Raw genomic sequence first — 18372 nt, forward strand, 5'->3', positions numbered from 1 at the left:
AACGGTGACACCCCAATAGCAGAAGATGCGTGAGTATTGTGGGCGTATTCGATCCATACTATATACTGGGACCAGTCCTCATTGTTTTGTGCCGCCAGGCAGCGCAAGGCTGCCTCCAGTTCCTGGTTGGCCCTCTCTGCCTGACCGTTGGACTGGGGGTGATAGCCGGAAGTGAGACTGACCGTGGCCCCCAGGGCGGAGCAAAAAGCCTTCCAGACTTGGGAGACAAACTGGGGACCACGGTCAGACACAATGTCCAAGGGGATGCCATGGTGACGGAACACCTGGTCTACCAGGACTTGAGTGGTTTCAGTGGCGGAAGGTAACTGGGCTAGAGGGACGAAATGAGCCATCTTGGAGAAACGGTCAATGATGGTGAGTATGACGGTGTTGCCCGGTGAGGGAGGCAACCCGGTGACAAAGTCCAAGGCGATGTGAGACCATGGCCGGCTGGGGGTGAGAAGTGGTTGTAACAGACCAGCAGGAGCAGAATTGGAGGTCTTGGAGCGGGCGCAGGTGGTACACGCCGCCACATATTCGCGGACGTCCTTATCCATAGACGGCCAATAGAACCTCCTACGGAGGAGATGGAGAGTGCGCTGGACGCCGCCATGGCAGGACAGCCGGGAGGAATGACCCCAGGAGATAACGTCCGCCCTGAGGGAGGTGGGAACATAAAGAGTGCCTTGAGGACATGGGGCATGACCAGGTTCCTCACCTTGGGCTTGGAGAACTCGATTTTCGATGTCCCAGGTGAGAGCCCCGATTATGCACGTGGAGGGGACTATGGTGTTGGTGATGGTGTTTTCTGTGGTGCTGTACTTGCGGGATAATGCGTCTGGTTTGACGTTCCGGGTTCCTGGACGGTAGGTGATGGTGAACCGGAACCTGTCAAAAAACAGACACCACCGGGCCTGGCGGGAGTTGAGTCTCTTGGCGGTCCTAAGGTATGCGAGATTTTTATGGTCTGTCCAGACGATAAACGGGTGCTCCGCCCCCTCCAGCCAGTGCCGCCACTCCTCCAGGGCCAATTTTATAGCCAGAAGTTCACGATTTCCCACGTCGTAGTTTTGTTCCGCCGTCGATAGCCTCTTGGAAAAGAAAGCACAGGGTTTGAGTTTTCCAGACGTGAGTTCCTTCTGAGACAGGACGGCGCCGACCCCCGAATCCGAGGCGTCGACTTCCACGATGAATTGTCGTGTGGGATCCGGCTGAATGAGAATGGGAGCGGTGACAAATAGTTTCTTTAGACGGTCAAAGGCCTGTTGGGCTTCTGGGGTCCATTGAAATCTTTGATGGGTGGATGTGAGGCGAGTGAGGGGAGCAGCAATGCTACTATAGTTGCGGATAAAGCGTCTATAGAAATTAGCGAAACCCAGAAATTGTTGGAGTTTCTTGCGGTTGATAGGGGGTTCCCAGGCGGATACGGCCTCGATTTTGGAGGGATCTGGTTTAATACGGCCTGCTTCAATGATATAGCCCAAGAACTGTACAGAATTGACATGAAATTCGCATTTCTCCGCCTTAACAAACAGCTGGTTTTCTAAGAGACGAGTGAGGACTTGACGGACGTGTTGTTCATGCTGGGTGAGATTGTCAGAGTAAACGAGGATATCATCCAGATATACAAAAACGAAGCGATTAAGAAAATCCCTGAGGACGTCGTTGACCAGCCTTTGAAAGACTGCTGGGGCATTAGTCAACCCAAAAGGCATAACCAGATATTCGTAATGCCCTAGGGGTGTATTGAAAGCGGTCTTCCATTCATCCCCCTCCTTGACCCGAACCAGATGGTAGGCATTACGAAGGTCCAGTTTCGAGAAAACATGAGCTCCTTGGACGGAGTCGAAAACAGAGGAGATTAGAGGCAGAGAATATTTATCCTTTATAGTAATTAGGTTGAGTTCCCGGTAGTCAATGCAGGGGCGAAGAGATTTATCTTTCTTTTCAACAAAGAAAAAACCGGCCCCTACAGGGGATGACGAGGGACGAATGTGACCCAAGGCTAACGCTTCCTGAATATAGCTTTCCATCGATATTTTCTCTGGCCCAGATAGATTGTAAAGGTGACCCTTAGGTAGCGTAGAACCTGGTAGCAGCTTGATTTCACAATCATAGGGGCGATGGGAAGGTAGGGCGCTAGCCTTAGATTTGCAAAAAACGTCACGGAGATCATGATAACATGAGGGGATCTTATCCAGATTTATTTTACTGGGAGAGTCAACAGCGTGATGAAGCGTGGAAGGTAAAGCAGACGAGAGACAGTTAGCAGAACAATAAGGACTCCAGTTAATGATGTGTCCCAAACTCCAGTTAAATTGCGGGTTATGCAGTTTTAACCAAGAGTAACCTAGTACTATGGGGGTCTGAGTAGATTGAGTAATGAAGAATTGTATTACTTCCCTGTGGTTGCCAGAGGTGAGCAGTTGTACTGGTTTGGTTCGATGTGTAATCCTGGAGAGGTGCTGTCCTCCTAAGCCTGAGGCCTCGACAGGAGCTTCCAAAAGTTCTACGGGTAAACCAAGTTTAGATACCAGTCCATGATCAATCAGACTCTGTTCTGCTCCTGAGTCAATAAGGGCCCTAGAAGCATGAGTTTGCGTTTTCCAGCATAACCTGACAGGAATGTACAGGAAGCTTTGCTTCTCCTGAGAGTTGACGTTGCCCCCCCGCGACCTGTCCCTTAGCGGGGGGTTCGGAAGTTTAAACGCCGAGCGCACTGTGAAACAAAGTGTCCTTGACCACCACAATAAAAGCACGAACCTTCCTCTTTGCGCTTCTGTCGTTCTTCCGCAGAGAGTTTGGAGTGGCCAATCTGCATAGGTTCCTCCGATGGTTTGGGGCTGGTGAGAAAATCCATTCTGTGAGGTGGCAGCGCAGTGATGGTTGAAAGGCCTGGACTGTTGAGGTTTTTCTTTGGGGCCTGTTGGCGATCATGATGCCTTTCTCTGAGGCGAATGTCTGAACGGAGGGCCGCTGTAACGAGATCTTCGAAGGAGTTAGCTTCAGGCTGAGTACAGAGATGATCTTTTATAGTTTCGTTCAATGATTGATAAAATATGCCTTTTAGAGCCAGATCGGGCCAGCCTGCTTCAACCGCCAGGATGCGGAAGTCAATAACGTGTTCGCTAACCGTTCGGTTGCGTTGTTTAAGATTCAGAAGTTTTCGTGTAGCTTCCTCCCGTTTACGGGGCTGATCAAAAATTAGACGGAATTCATTCAGGAAGTGTTCGTAGCGGAGATGCGTGATAGGGTTGGCAGACACAAAAGCCTGAGCCCACTGTAAAGCTTTGTTCCGGAGTGAGTTAATTATAAGGGTGATTTTACTGTGATCGGAGTGATAGTACCTGGGAGCCTGCTGGAATATGAGTTGGCATTGGAGTAAGAAGCCGCCACAAGCTTCTACGTCCCCCAGGAATGGTTCAGGCTGTAACCGGAAGTTTTCGGGTGGGTTGGCGGAACCGGAAGAGGAAGCTGCAATGTTGCCGGAAGAAAGCACGGAAGATCCTGTAGCGGAATTAGCAGAGTGACCGGTTAGTTCCAGGAGTGTTTGGGTCAAACCGTCTAAGCGGCGAAATAAGTCCTGCTGCGCCGAAGCCATTTGGGTAAGGGCATCTGCTTGGCGTCCTAACATAATCCCTTGTTGAGTTACGGCGAGGCGGAGTCCCTCCGGGTCAGCTGGGTCAGGCGTCGGGCCAGTTCGTTCTGTCATGACTCTAGCGAGGCTAACAGACCCAGACGCTGGAACCCGGAAGGAGGACAGGAGAAGAGTGAAAGTAGAAATGGATTTAATGTTTCAGGGAAATGCGCAGTCCTGTTGTGGCAGGGGATGGCGAGATCGACGACCCGTTTGCGATCTTGAAGACGAGTCTAGGAATCCTGTGACGGCTCCGGGCGAACCTTGGACGAGGCGGGTGATTCGGCTGTGGCCTGTGGCGTGGCTGGAGGTTCGGCTGTGGCTTGAGCTGAGGCCTGGAGTTCAGACGGCGTGCTGGAAGGAGGTAGGTTTTCTGGGGGTATCCTCCGCTTGGATGGAAGTAGATTTGGGCGTCCACTCGTGGGTTTAGATGATCCTGAAGACAAGACAAAGGTTCGTGAGGCGAGAGCAATAACATAGGGCGAGAAACTATGATGACCAGACTAAGCACCATCAGGGGCAACGAACTGGCGATGAATGATGATCCTGGAGCTCCTTAAGTAGGTCTGGCAGGGTGATGAGTAGAGTGGACGCAGCTGGGAGCAATCAGAGGCCAAGCAGAGAGGAGAGGGGGAGGAGTCCGCCAGAGGCACCATGACAGAACTTGCCTTTTCTTCTTCTACAACCATTTAGTTTTTTTAGATAGTTCTGCGTATGTCCAAATGACTTATTCCGACCAAAAGTGTGGCATATTTAAACGTTTGTTTTTCTGGGTCCATGTACACAGTTTAATTCTAATCCGATCTTTGATCCGATCAAAGATATTTTGCACATTCAACCGCACCTAGTGTGTTCGTCCTGTGAGGAGGAACATTGTTAACCGCTCTCTTCAGACTGGGATCTTTCCCACATCCTTACAGTGTGCTTTGGTGAGACCCACCCTGAAGAACAGTGGTTAAGATGCTTCAAACCTGCCATTTTTAAGTAAAATTTACAAAAAAATAGTTTTTATTCAATTAAATGATTTTATTAATAGAAATTATATTTGAGAAACATTTCAGTCTGGTTTTAGATCCCATCACTCCACAGAGATGGCGCTGGTCAAGGTTATTGTCACGAATTGTTTCTGGGACCTAATAATAGGACAAATTCAGGAGTGCAAGAAACCAGATTTATTTTATTCTTTAACTTGAAGTCACCCAGGTCCTGGAGAAATACAGCCAATGCACAGATGCTAAGAAAATAGTACAGGTTAGTGATGGGAAATGTACGGAGCCCGTGTCCTGACATTAAGATATTAAAATATATCTTGTTCCTACAGATTATTATCTTGTTCGCTCGAAATACTATTCCGTTCCCACAAGATACTATTGCCTTCCCTCAAAATACTATTCCGTTCCCTCGAAATGATTAACTCGTGCAAACGCAATAATTATTTTGTTCGAATGCAATAATTATTCACGTCATAAGTCATTCACACGGATATGCCCTTCGTCGGTACGGCCGCAAAAGCCGCTTTCAGCGGTAACTTCGAACGAAATAATTATTGCGTTCGCACGAGTTAATCTTTTCGAGGGAACGGAATAGTATCTTGTGGCAATGCAATAGTATTTGGTGCGAACGAGATAATAATCTGTGGGAACAAGATATATTTTAATGTTTTAATGTCAGAACTCGGTCAGAGAAGAGAAGGGCACTTGTTGGAGCGTGGTAGAACTCAGGAACGTGGGGTTCAGTCACAAGCACCCTTGATTTTGCAATCTAAATAATCTCCAGAAGGGTCTCTGGGAAACCGTTCCAAAACTGCATAGGTGTGGGGACTTACGAAGCTTGGGGCAAAAATGGTCTTAGCAGGATGAAGCTGAGAGTATAGACCAAAGAAAGGCTGACCAGGTTAGCAGGAAGCCAGGCTGAGTGGCAAGCAGACAAGTAGACAAGCTGGCAGAGACCAGAGCAGGTGACTGCTTGCAGTGCAACGGTCCGGTGGAGAGTGAAGGGAAGCGGCAGAGCTGTAACCCTTGTGCTATCCTAGGCACTTTAATGTTGGGAGTTGGGTCATCTAGACCCACTAGACAGTGCTCTGAACCTTTTTCTTCAATGATTTGTGATCTTCACTGGTGTCCATGGATTACATGAAATCTTTCCACCTTTATCCACCTTTGTCATGGTAGGGAGAACACGTCAATGTAAGGGTGGGGTCATCTAAGATAGCACAAGTTATAGGAGAAGGCACAGTTGGAGGAAATCAGACAATTAGCAGCAGCTGCCCTGCTGCCATGACAGTTATAAATGATCTCAGGTCCAACACGGACAAAGAAGAAACATCAGTTTCAGTGCAGCATTTGGCACAGTCCATTCTTTTAAACAGACTACATGACATGGTTGGAATCACTGGAATGGTACTCAGCTGGTTTGAATCCTAGCTCAAAGAAAGAGATTTTCTTGTCAGTGTAAGTGATGCGTCATCTGGGAGGCACGGACTGACATGTGGTGTGTGACAAGGTTCAGTCTTTTTATGGTTATGCTGATAACACCCAGTTATATGTGGCTGCGTCTCCTGATGACTTAGGACCCGTTGATGACCTTTTAAGTTGTGTTTTAGATATTGAAACAGGGATAGGAGAGAACTTTCTAAAGCTAAATCAAGACAAAACAGACATTTAAATTGTCTGTCTTGAAGCTGAGAGAGAAAGGGTCCAATTCTGTTTATCAACTTTTAATCTGAATGTGTGCAGTAAAGTCAGAAACCTCTGTAAAACCTCTGTGTGATTCTAGATGCAGATTTCACCTTTGAAGCACACGCAAACCAAGTTACAAAGACTGTATTTTATCATCTTAGAAATATTGACCAGGTGAGACCCTTTCTCTCCAAAGCCAGTGCTGAAATATTTATCCATGCTTTTATAATAGAATAGATTATTGTAAGGCTCTTCTTTCTGATTTCTTTCTAGTTCACAAAAGTTCAAATGGAACTGGACTCTCATTTTTATCAGATTTACTTTTAGTATATGACCCTCCCAGATCCCTCAGGTCCTCAGGTGCAGGTCTGCTGGTGGTCCCAAAAGTCAGAACTAAAACCCACAGCGAGGCCTCCTTTCAGCACTGTGGGCCTCGCCTGTGGAACGGCCAGCCTGAGGACGTGAGGGCTTCAGCCACTGTAGAGGTTTTTAAGAGAAAAACTTAAAAGTCATCTTTTTAATAAAGCCTTTATGTAGTTTTTAATTGTCCATGTGTTTTCATTTGATTTTGTAAATCTTATTAACAATTAATTCGATTTATTTTGTGCTTGTGCATGTGTTGGGTTTTTATGTGTTTTTATTTATTTTACTTTATTATTAGTAGTATTATGTTTACTATTTTAACTACTACTTTTTATCTTACTAATATATATTTTACTATGGGAAGCACTTTTAGATGCTTTGTAGCAGGAAAAGTACTACACAGCTGAAGGTGAATTTGAATGTTTTCCCAACCTAATTCCCATTGGTTCAGCTAATTTAGGATTTAGCATTCAAACGTGTTTGTAGCACAGATGACCATTTTTTCATCCCCACAGCTTGAGATGGTCATAAAATAAATGTACCCTGAATAGGTTTTTTCTGCGTCAGACTGGCGACCTGTCCAGGGTGCCCCCTGCCTTCGCCCACAAGTGGCTGGGATAGGCTCCAGGACCCCGTGACCCCGAAAGGGAATAAACGGAAGAAGATGAATGAATGAATGAAAAAAGTTTTTGCTGCAGTATTTTCAGGAAGGCATTTTTTTTGTCATAAAAATCACATATTTTCTAAGGTCACTATGTTATAATAGTTTTTTTTAGAAACACTAATGACGGTTAAAGAAGAACAGTATGTGTCTCTAAATACCTCTTTTCTTTACCTTTAGCACCAAGCAAGCTGAGGATCACTCTGCTGGGGAAAACTGAAGCTGGGAAAAGCAGTCTGGGAAACACCATATTAGGAAATGATGCGTTCCCAGTCTGTCATTTCACTAGGTCTGAGCCCAATATCTGTGAAGTGCGGTCTGGGCTTGTTCACGGAAGAACCCTCACTGTGGTGGACACTCCAGGCTTCTTCTGCCCAGAGAGCTCTGAGCAGGAGCTGAAGCAGGAGATCCTGAGGTGTACCACAAGGTGCCCTCCTGGGCCCCATGCCTTTCTGCTCGTATTCAAACTAGAGAAATTCACAGAGCAGGAGGAAGAGGTCATAACAAAGATAGAGGAGTATTTCTCGGCAGAGGTTTTCAAGTTCTGTGTCATTGTTTTTACGCATGGCGACCAGTTACCTGAAGACACAAGGATCGAGACATTCATCTCCCAAAACACACGCCTGAGCAGTCTGCTGGAGAAGTGCGGTGGACGCTGTCATGTGGTCGACAACAAATACTGGATCCAGAACCAGCAGGATGAATACAGGAACAACCAGAAGCAGGTGGAAGGACTGCTCCAAACTATTGAGGAGGTTGTGAGACAAGCTGGAGGAGGATGCTACACCATAGAGATGCTGAACACCGGGCAGAGAAAACCAAACCCACAAGGGATCAGATTATTTGATTATATAATCAAATACACAAGGAGACACCCAATAAGAGTGTTACTTGGTGTTATCATGGTCATAGCGATGATCTTTAAATACAGACAGAGGTTTTTGACAGATCGCACAGAATCATGAACTAAACAGAAGTTATTTTCTCCAGATTCATTAAATACTTTCATTAAGTAAATACTGATGAAGAAATGGATCATTTGAATTTATGACTGCTTCCCTGCTTAGTCTGGGTCGATCTGTCTGTTAGCAACTTGTCTCTAAAACAGGGATAGGCAACTTTAATGGTTGGGAGGGCCACAGTTTTTCTTCATCACTGCCAGAGGGTTGCATCGGATTGCACACTTCCATAAATCAGATAGGAAAAAGGCTTTTTAGTTCAGATCAAAATATTTAAATTCATTAATTTGGTTTATTGAACCAACATAGGACATCGTAACCTCAATTATTTCATGCTCAAATGTATTTCAAAAGGACTGAAGGAAACAAAAATAAACACATTCCTGAATTTTTCTTCAGTGGAAAGACTCTTGTGAATCAAAACCATAGTGGCACAAATTTGTTAAACAGCACTAAAACATTAACCCTTGTGCTATCGTAGGCACTTTAACATTGGGAGTTGGGTCATCTAGACCCACTAGACAGTGCTCTGAACCTTTTTTCTTCAATGATTTGTGATCTTCACTGGTGTCCATGGATTACATGAAATCTTTCCACCTTTATCCACCTTTGTCGTGGCAGGGAGAACACCTCAATGTAAGGGTGGAGTCATCTAAGATAGCACAAGGGTTAAGTGCAACAAATACATTATGGTTAATTTCCGCATATACAGTAAGTGCAACCTCAGCCACAGCTCTCCGTAAGACCTGGTTCCCTCAATGAGACTTTTGCAGCTTCACTTGCTGGCGCACAATAGACTGAATGTCAATGTCAAACTCTGTGCATCAAATCTGCATCAGGTGAAAAAGTGTGTCATCCTTGAGCCTGTTTCTTTCTTTTGACTTGATGAGCTTCATTGTTGAAAAGCTGCTTTGTCTGAAGGTTCCTTTTTTACTGGACACACACACACACACACACACACACACACGTTTCTTCAGACCCATGAGACATGTTGATAGACTGGGGAAAGGTGGGATGTGGTGTTACCCTTGCGTTTGGGCCTCACAACCAGCAGGCTTTGCAGTTGCTATGGGCTATGGGTCTGATTGTGTTTGTATATAAGATGATTTGCCCGCCTTTTTTCAGTTGTTGTTGGCATATGAATGAATAAAGCGTCACGTTCTGAAGTCCAGACGCGTCTCCTCATCATTTGCCACAGGAACACCATTTTCTAAATGAAATAAAATTATTGTTTATAGTTTAAAACATTTTGTAGAATTAATTATCGATAACTGACTAATAAAATATAAAAATTTCTATATCTATATATTTAGTCTTGATTTCCTAACCTGAGGACATTGCTATTTTGTAGTACCACAAATCACCACAAGGGGATGCTCTTACTGAATTGGGTTTGATAGAAAAAAACTAGTAAAAAATCATCCTCAGATTAGAAACATTTGGACATTTTATGTAATTTCTATTAATGTTTTGAAATGTATTCACAGAGTCAAAATTGCTTTTAGCCAGGCCACTAACTTTAATTTGTTTGCTCACCTCAAAGCAACATAACAAAACATAGAAAACCTTCAACTTTAAAAGGTTTTTAACAGCATGACAGCTAAAATTTAAATAAAAAAGTGTTGATGCATAATTTGGTCAAATAAAAACACAGCAAATTTTAACAATAACCTGTTTTTCCAGGGACTTTTCTCATTGTGATGAACTCCATTAAAGTTTTTTTGACAGCTTCCACTTCCTCGTCACTCGTGTTTCCTGGATGATCCTGAATAAAAAACAATATTCACTTAAAGTTTCTCAAATAAATGATAGGTGAGACAGACAAATGTATAGTGTGGTGCTATTTTGATAGTGTACAAATAAAAGGAAGAAGCCACTGGAACATGAAACTCAATTTTTAAATGGAGCCTGGTAGGTCACAAACCCCAGGAGAGCATTTCAAACCCCAGTGATGGTGATGTAATGTGTCCACAAAGAGGGACAGTGTTTTCATGTGCAGATACCAAAACCAAATAAATAAAGAAAGTTGTTTCACTTACTGATCACTACTTACTGGGAGAGTGAGTGGATAGCTACTTTGAATGTAATGACTTAGACAGGGAAAACCAGAGTTGACCAACATGATGGAAAGAAGAATAGTGGATGTCCAGTGAGTTTTTAGACAAGATAGCTGTTGTGGAGAAGAAAATAGGAGAAAGGAGAAAGTGAGTAAGAAGATTAAAGGCAGGTGGTCCTCTTAACAGAGTTTCTTACTGGACTGTTGAACAAGATCTTGGAGAGTGAGAAGATGTATGGGGAATGGAGGAGAAGTGTTCTGGTTCCATTTTCAAGAAGAAGGGAGATGTCCAGAGTTGTGGAAATCACAGAGGAATAAAGCTGATGAGTTACAAAGAAGTTATGGAAAAGAGTAATGGAAGCTAGACTGAGGTCAGAGGTGAACATTTATGAGCAACAGTATTGTATCCTCTACTGAAGACTATATTTGCTGTCATGTTCCAGGAGAAGAAGAGAGAAGGTCAGAAGGAGTTGCTTAGTGTCTTTGTAGATCCAGAGAAGGTCTATGACAGGATCTGGAGTCTGGAGCAGTCTGGAGCAGCTTAGAAGAACATCTGAGATGTTCAGGACATGGATGAGAGCTGGAAGACAGACGATCTGTAGGTGCGACAAAGGAGTTCAAGGTTGAGGCGGGACTGCACAAAGGATAAGCATTGAGGTTCTTCTGGTTTCTGTGATGATGGACAGACTGACAGATGAAGTTAGACAAGAATGTCTGTGGACCATTAGGTCAGCAGATGACACTGATCTGTAGTGAGCAGGGAGTAGCTGGAGGAACATCTAGAGAGGTGGAGATTTGCTCTGGAAAGGAGAGGAATAAAGGTCAGCTGAGTATCAGTGTGTAAATGAGAGGAAATCTAGAGGAGCAATGAGGTTACAGGGAATCTAGCCACAGGGGTTGCAAGCCAGTAACTTCTGTGCCGGTCCCAAGCCCGGATAAATAGAGAGGGTTGCGTCAGGAAGGGCATCCGGCGTAAAAATTGCCAAAATAACCATGCGAATCATCCACAACACTTTAGACATACCGGATCGGTCGAGGCCCGGGTTAACAACGACCGCCACCGATGCTGTTAACCTACAGGGTGTCGGTGGAAATTTGACTACTGTTGGTGGAAGAAAGAGGGGAGGCAGAAGGGTCCGTGGCCAGAGAGAGAAGGGAAAAGGCAGGAACATAGGTTTGAGAATAGGGACTCTTAACGTTGGCACAATGACAGGGAAAGGCAGAGAGCTGGCAGACATGATGGAGAGAAGGAAGGTAGATGTACTGTGTGTGCAGGAGACAAGGTGGAAGGGCAGCAAGGCACGTAGTATTGGAGGAGGATACAAACTGTTCTATCATGGTGTTGATAGGAAGAGAAACGGGGTAGGAGTGATTCTGAAGGGGGAGTTTGTAAACAGTGTTCTAGAGGTGAAAAGACTCTCAGACAGGATGATGAGCCTAAAGTTAGAAATTGAAGGGGTGATGGTGAATGTAGTCAGTGGGTATGCGCCACAGGTTGGCTGTGAGTTAGAAGTGAAGGAGAGATTCTGGAGTGAGTTGGATGAGGTCATAGAGAGTTTTCCCAGAGGAGAGAGAGTTGTTATTGGAGCAGACTTTAATGGGCATGTTGGTGAGGGCAACAGAGGTGATGAGGAGGTGATGGGCAGGTTTGGTGTGAAGGAAAGGAATCTGGAGGGACAGATGGTGGTGGACTTTGCGAAGAGGATGGAAATGGCTGTAGTCAACACTTACTTCCAGAAGAGAGAGGAACATAGAGTGACATACAGAAGTGGAGGTAGGAGTACTCAGGTGGACTACATCCTATGTAGACGAGGTCATTTGAGAGAGGTTAATGACTGCAAAGTGGTGGTAGGAGAGAGTGTAGCCAGACAGCACCGCATGGTGGTGTGTAAGATGACTCTGGAGGTCAGGAAGAAGAAGAGAGGGAAAACAGAAAAGAAGACCAAGTGGTGGAAGCTACAGAATGAAGAAACTTGTGAGGAATTTAGGCAGAAGTTGAGGCAGGTCCTGGGTGGTCAGGATGAGCTTCCAGAGGACTGGGAAACTACAGCAGAAACTATCAGGGAAACAGGTAGGAAGGTGCTAGGTGTGTCATCTGGAAAGAGGAAAGACGGTAAAGAGACTTGGTGGTGGAATGAGGAAGTACAGGAATGCGTCCATAGGAAGAGGTTGGCTAAAAGGAAGTGGGATGTAGAAAGGACTGAGGAAGGTAGACAGGAGTACAAGGAAGCGCAGCGTAGAGTGAAGAGAGAGGTGGCAAAGGCCAAACAGAAAGCTTACGATGAGCTATATGACAGGTTAGACACAAAGGAAGGAGAGAAGGACTTGTACAGGCTAGCCAGACAGAGAGACAGAGATGGGAAGGACGTGCAACAGATAAGGGTGATTAAGGACAGAGATGGAAAGGTGCTAACAACCCAAGAGAGTGTACAGAAAAGATGGAATGAGTATTTTGAGGAGCTGATGAACGAGGAAAATGACAGGGAAAGAAGGGAGGAAGATGTGGTTGTTGTGGAGCAGGAAGTAGCAGAGATTGGAAAGGATGAGGTTAGGAAGGCTCTGAAAAGGATGAAGAGCGGAAAGGCCGTTGGTCCTGATGACGTACCTGTGGAGGTATGGAAGTGCCTAGGAGAGACAGCAGTGGAATTTCTAACAAGGTTGTTCAATAGGATTTTAGAGAGTGAGAAGATGCCTGAGGAATGGAGGAGAAGCGTTCTGGTCCCGATCCTTAAGAACAAGGGTGACACGCAGAACTGCAGCAACTATAGAGGAATAAAGTTGATGAGCCACACAATGAAGCTGTGGGAAAGAGTAGTGGAAGCCAGGCTTAGGAAGAAGGTGGAGATTTGTGAGCAGCAGTATGGTTTCATGCCCCGTAAGAGCACCACTGATGCCATTTTTGCTTTGAGAATGTTGATGGAAAAGTACAGAGAAGGTCAGAAGGAGCTGCATTGTGTGTTCGTAGATTTAGAGAAGGCGTATGACAGGGTGCCGAGGGAGGAGCTGTGGTACTGTATGAGGTCGTCTGGAGTGGCAGAGAAGTATGTCAGAGTAGTTCAGGACATGTATGAGAGAAGTATGACGGTGGTGAGATGTGCTGTAGGTCAGACAGAGGAGTTCAAGGTGGAGGTGGGACTACACCAAGGATCAGCTTTGAGTCCTTTTTTGTTTGCTATGCTGATGGACAGGCTGACAGACGAGGTAAGACAGGAATCTCCCTGGACAATGATGTTTGCGGATGACATTGTAATTTGCAGTGAGAGTAGAGAGCAGGTGGAGGAACAGCTAGAGAGGTGGAGGTTTGCTCTGGAAAGAAGAGGCATGAAGGTCAGTCGTAGTAAGACAGAATACATGTGTCTGAACGAGAGGGATCAAGGTAGAAGCGTTAGGTTACAGGGGGCTGAGGTGAAGAAGGTGCAGGAGTTTAAGTACTTGGGGTCTACAGTTCAGTGTGATGGGGAGTGTGGAAAAGAGGTGAAGAGGCGAGTGCAGGCAGGTTGGAGCGGTTGGAGGAAAGTGTCAGGAGTGTTGTGTGACGGAAGAGTGCCAGCAAGACTCAAAGGAAAGGTGTACAAGACAGTGGTGAGACCAGCTCTGCTCTATGGGTTAGAGACGGTAGCAGTGAGACAGAGACAAGAGGCTGAGATGGAGGTAGCGGAGATGAAGATGTTGAGGTTCTCCTTAGGAGTGACCAGGTTAGACAGGATAAGGAACGAGTACATCAGAGGGACGGCTCATGTTGCCTGTATTAGCGGCAAAGTCAGAGAAGCCAGACTGAGATGGTTTGGACATGTTCAGAGGAGGGATAGTGGATATATTGGTAGAAGGATGTTGGAGATGGAGCTGCCTGGCAGGAGGGCAAGAGGACGGCCAAAGAGGAGATACATGGATGTCTTAACAGAGGACATGAAGTTGGCTAATGTTAGGGTAGAAGATGTCCATGATAGAGTGAGGTGGAAAAGGATGATTCGCTGTGGCGACCCCTGATGGGAAAAGCCGAAAGAGAAAGAAGAATGAGGTTACAGGGAGCTGAGGGTGAGACGATGGATTGAGGGAGACATTTATTTCAGTTATGTTAAACACATAAAACTTAAAACATCAACATATTCATTGACACTGAACAATGTCAATATAAACATTGAACAAAATTAACCTAAAAGGGTGTAAGGTGAAGCCAAGGCTCATTTCCCCGACCCTCATTACAAACATCACATCTACCTACAAATTGACAGAACCTTAAAAAAAAAAGAAGGGAAAAAACAAACAAAAACACTTCTCAAAATTACTTCACAACCACAAGAGTCTCTCAGTCCAGAAGGTATTTTTGACATATTTTAAATGTATACATTTTTTTAACTGATATATGGAGTTTGCATTCTTCAGATCGATTATAAATTCCACATGTTGACCACCTGAACAAAAATACTATTCGTTATTGCATTAGTTCTGACCACTTTGTTTTTAAACATATCTTCACCCCGAAAATCATAATTATTAACTTCTATTGGTAACAAATAATTGATTTAAATTTAATCAACCTAATTTCTTACATCTATAAAACGTAATAATTGTTTATACAACTCAAATTTATGTATTTATCTAACTAAATGTCATATTACTCCAAATCAATTAATATTATTTCCATCTAAATTAATTATATTTCTTGAACTCTCATATGTCTAAGTTTGAGCCGGCAAGGGCCTGTTTCGGAAAGGATGTTAAGTGTAAACTCTGAGTATGTTAACCCTGAATTTAGGGAAACCCTGGGTTTTCTGTTTCAGAATGGGAGGTTTATTAAACCAGAGAAAGCAGAGTAAGTCAAACCCGTTTCTGAAAGAGAGGTAACTTATACTCGGAGTCAGTGTCCATGGTTACTTACGCTGTGAACATAACCTGGTCGGGAACAGGTTTTATTCTCTAAACTCAAGGTTTCTGCTGGTCCCCTCCCCTTTTTAAAGACGAAGCGGTATTTTTCGCTTTAACCTTCATTGCCCACATGTCCGTCACACAGAGACGGTCTAAGTGACAAGAATGGCTTGTCCTTTTTTGGAGGACCCAATAGACGAGGAGGCTGCATTAATTCATAGAGAATTACATATACGTCGTACGAGGATTTTGAGACCTAGACTCGATTTTCTGTCATTTCCCCATACGTTTTTGTTTGAGCTTTACCGTTTTCGTTACAGTCAATTACATACATACACAATCTCATCCAGCCTTCCATTACTAACATCAGCCATCGTGGACGTGCTCTTACATCCGAGCAGATACTTTGTGCAGCTTTACGTTTTTTTGCCAATGGAAGCTTTCTGTACAATATCGGGGATGCGGAGCATATTAGTAAAGCCACTGTATGCAGAGCTGTTCGGAAAGTGTGCCTCGCTCTCAAGCGCTTTCTGCACATTTTTATAGTGTTTCCTGGGCACAAACCCCTGAGAGCCATCAAAGAGGAGTTTCACAGGATTGCTGGTTTGTAGTGTTCGAATCAGTTCAAATGTGTCTATGCTGAACGGTTATGTTAAGTTAATAATGTCTTACTGCATCCTCTGAAAGTTACCTAATATTTAAAATTGCCTTCAGGAGTTCCACATGTGGTTGGATGCATTGATGTCACACATATACCTATCATTGCACCAACTGAAAATGAGGTGGACCATGTAAACAGAAAGTCAATCCACAGTATTAATGTGCAGGTACATAGAGATACATGCAGTTTATGATGGTGAAACAACCTAGCAATGCTATATTTGAAATGTCTTATTCTTTCCACGGTAAAGATTATATGTGATGCTGCACATATCATGTTGAAGCCAAGTGGCCCAGCTCTCTTCATGACTCACGAATATTTCATGAGTCCATCCTAAGCAATGTGGTAAGTAAATGTATGGACTACATTTACACATGCACTTAACATGATTTTTGTTTTTCTTGTCTTTTTTTATACAGGAAAGATTGATGGCTTTCTGCTAGGGGACAGAGGTTACCCATGCCAACCTTAACTTCTAACCTCTTACCCAGAACCTGAACAAGGCCCACAGCAGCGCTTTAATTTGGCTCACAGCAGGACTACAGCCAGGGTGGCTCTAGTCTAGTTTCCAGTGCCTACGTCACCTCAGGGTCACCCCTGAGAGGGCCTGCGACATCATTGTGGCATGTGTAGTTCTCAATATTGCCATATTTAGAGGGGAACAACACCCTGCCCTACACATACAAGACCCAGAGGAATAACCCAACCACCCTTCGGATTTCCAGGATGGAAGGGTGGTCCGAGACCTTATATGCCACCATTCATTCTCAGATTGAATCAACAACCACAACAAGAAAAAAATAAAAATAAAAAATAAAAAATCCCACAATGAATAAATTCAAGTCACAATGTATTTGGTCTTCCTTATGTCCTACAAATTGAAAAGCAACAGTAAGAATTCAATATTCTTCCAAAACCTTTATAGAATTCACCAATCACAATACACACCATACTTGTAGCTTGTGTTTCAGGATCTCAATTTCCAGATCTGCACATCCGTGCAGAGGAGTTTGATAGACCTTCCTCCTCCTCCTCCTCATCCTGCGGCGGTTGTTCCTCCACACTCTGGAGGGTGGGGACGGGGGAGGACAAGAATAGGTTAGTCGACACAATAATGTGAATGTGATTGTGAAGATTGTTTTACATGTACAAACATAAGATTACCTCTATAGGTCTGTCTGTGTCAGCAGACAGTGTGTCATCCTCTACATCCTGAGAAGATGAGCATTTGGTTGAGCACACTTTATAATACTACCTGTGCTAATTTGTGGTGTGTTATGTAGGCTACTTACAACTGCATGGGGTTCAGTTGTGACGGGAGGGTCTAAAAGGAAGATATCGAATCAGAATCTGTTGAGACCAATGCAAAACCCAATGCAATGTTAAAATATTATATATATATTTATCCAAGTATTGGTGCTTCTGAGTGGCTTGAGGCTGGCATTTTGCACATTTGAAGTGAAAATATATATAATGTGTGTGGGTGGGGGGAGGCCTCTTACATTTTATGAAGGCACTTGTGTCCTGGGGAGTGACTGGCTCTGATGAACTCCCTGCAGGAATTCCCTCAGCCACCGGCCTTCCAGTTTTCAGACTCAGGGCCATCTCCTCAGCATTTGTCAGAGGTGGTGGTGCAGGGCCTCCCCCTGTTTTGCGAGCCTCTGCCTACTTTCTGTTGGCTGAAGACAAATCAAATGACAGTGAACAATGAAATCAACATTAGATATGTATTGCTATGTAGATGTTTCATATGTTAAATATTGTCAACAAAGCCTACATCCATGACATGCTCAGATTTTACCTGATTGAATTATGTATTTATACTTCATTTTTAGCTGCTGCCATGTTCTTTTTATTCCTGCAGGATTGCATCTACATGAAAATGAAATCAGGGACATTGAATTAGATTAATGTAACAATTACTTTGTGGAAACACAATTTGCTAGCACTGCTTACTTTCTTAATCCCATTTTAACCTATACCAATTGATCAATACAAGGGTAGACAAAAGTTCACTTTTAAAAACACAATTGAATGTATTAATATTAAACTGACCAACGTTTGCAAAAGGGGAAGGTTAACAAAAAAAGTCCTCTAAACATTACCGACGTTAAATGCACTTTTCCCCCTGATTAGTTCTGTACACTATGCAGCATTTCATGCAATTACACCAGGAATAACACTTCAAAAGTACACCTAAATATCGCCATTTTTTTATTTCACACCTTACGCTATTTAAAAAGTTATTACAGCCAATATTTTATAACAATGATTTAAATGCAAACTTACGCATTAACTTGAGCAGCAATGTTTTCCCACGCTAACTGTCTCTGTTTTGCAGATGCAGCGATGTTGCTTTTCTTCTCGAATATGTGCTCATATTCACTGTAACTCTGCAGCAGCACGTCAAGTTCAGCTGGCGAAAAATATGCAGACCTCTTTTTTTCCACGGTTGCCATGGTGACTCGTAATATCTGTGCTCCCTTAATAA

The 18372-nt window shown here is 44.0% G+C and overlaps 1 protein-coding gene and 2 long non-coding RNA genes across 3 annotated transcripts; 2 read left to right on the plus strand and 1 right to left on the minus strand.

Annotated features, from left to right (window-relative positions):
• Window positions 1-3771: 3771 nt before the first annotated feature.
• LOC110013352 lies at window positions 3772-4199 on the minus strand. Its single transcript, XR_002288497.1, has 2 exons — window positions 4149-4199; window positions 3772-4073 (listed from the first exon to the last, which is right to left on the minus strand). It is a non-coding gene; the product is annotated as an uncharacterized LOC110013352 (long non-coding RNA).
• Window positions 4200-5121: 922 nt separating this feature from the next.
• On the plus strand, window positions 5122-8853 carry LOC101159312 (GTPase IMAP family member 4). Its single transcript, XM_020699516.2, has 2 exons — window positions 5122-5134; window positions 7484-8853. Exons 1-2 carry the CDS (start codon window positions 5122-5124, stop codon window positions 8302-8304), a joined length of 834 nt encoding a protein of 277 aa, XP_020555175.2. The 3' UTR covers window positions 8305-8853.
• A 1497-nt stretch (window positions 8854-10350) lies between these two features.
• Window positions 10351-14602, plus strand: LOC111949316. Its single transcript, XR_002875328.1, has 2 exons — window positions 10351-11226; window positions 14373-14602. It is a non-coding gene; the product is annotated as an uncharacterized LOC111949316 (long non-coding RNA).
• Window positions 14603-18372: the final 3770 nt, after the last annotated feature.

This window comes from Oryzias latipes, chromosome 18 (assembly GCF_002234675.1).
Source record: "Oryzias latipes chromosome 18, ASM223467v1".
NCBI classification, from domain to species: Eukaryota; Metazoa; Chordata; class Actinopteri; order Beloniformes; family Adrianichthyidae; genus Oryzias; species Oryzias latipes.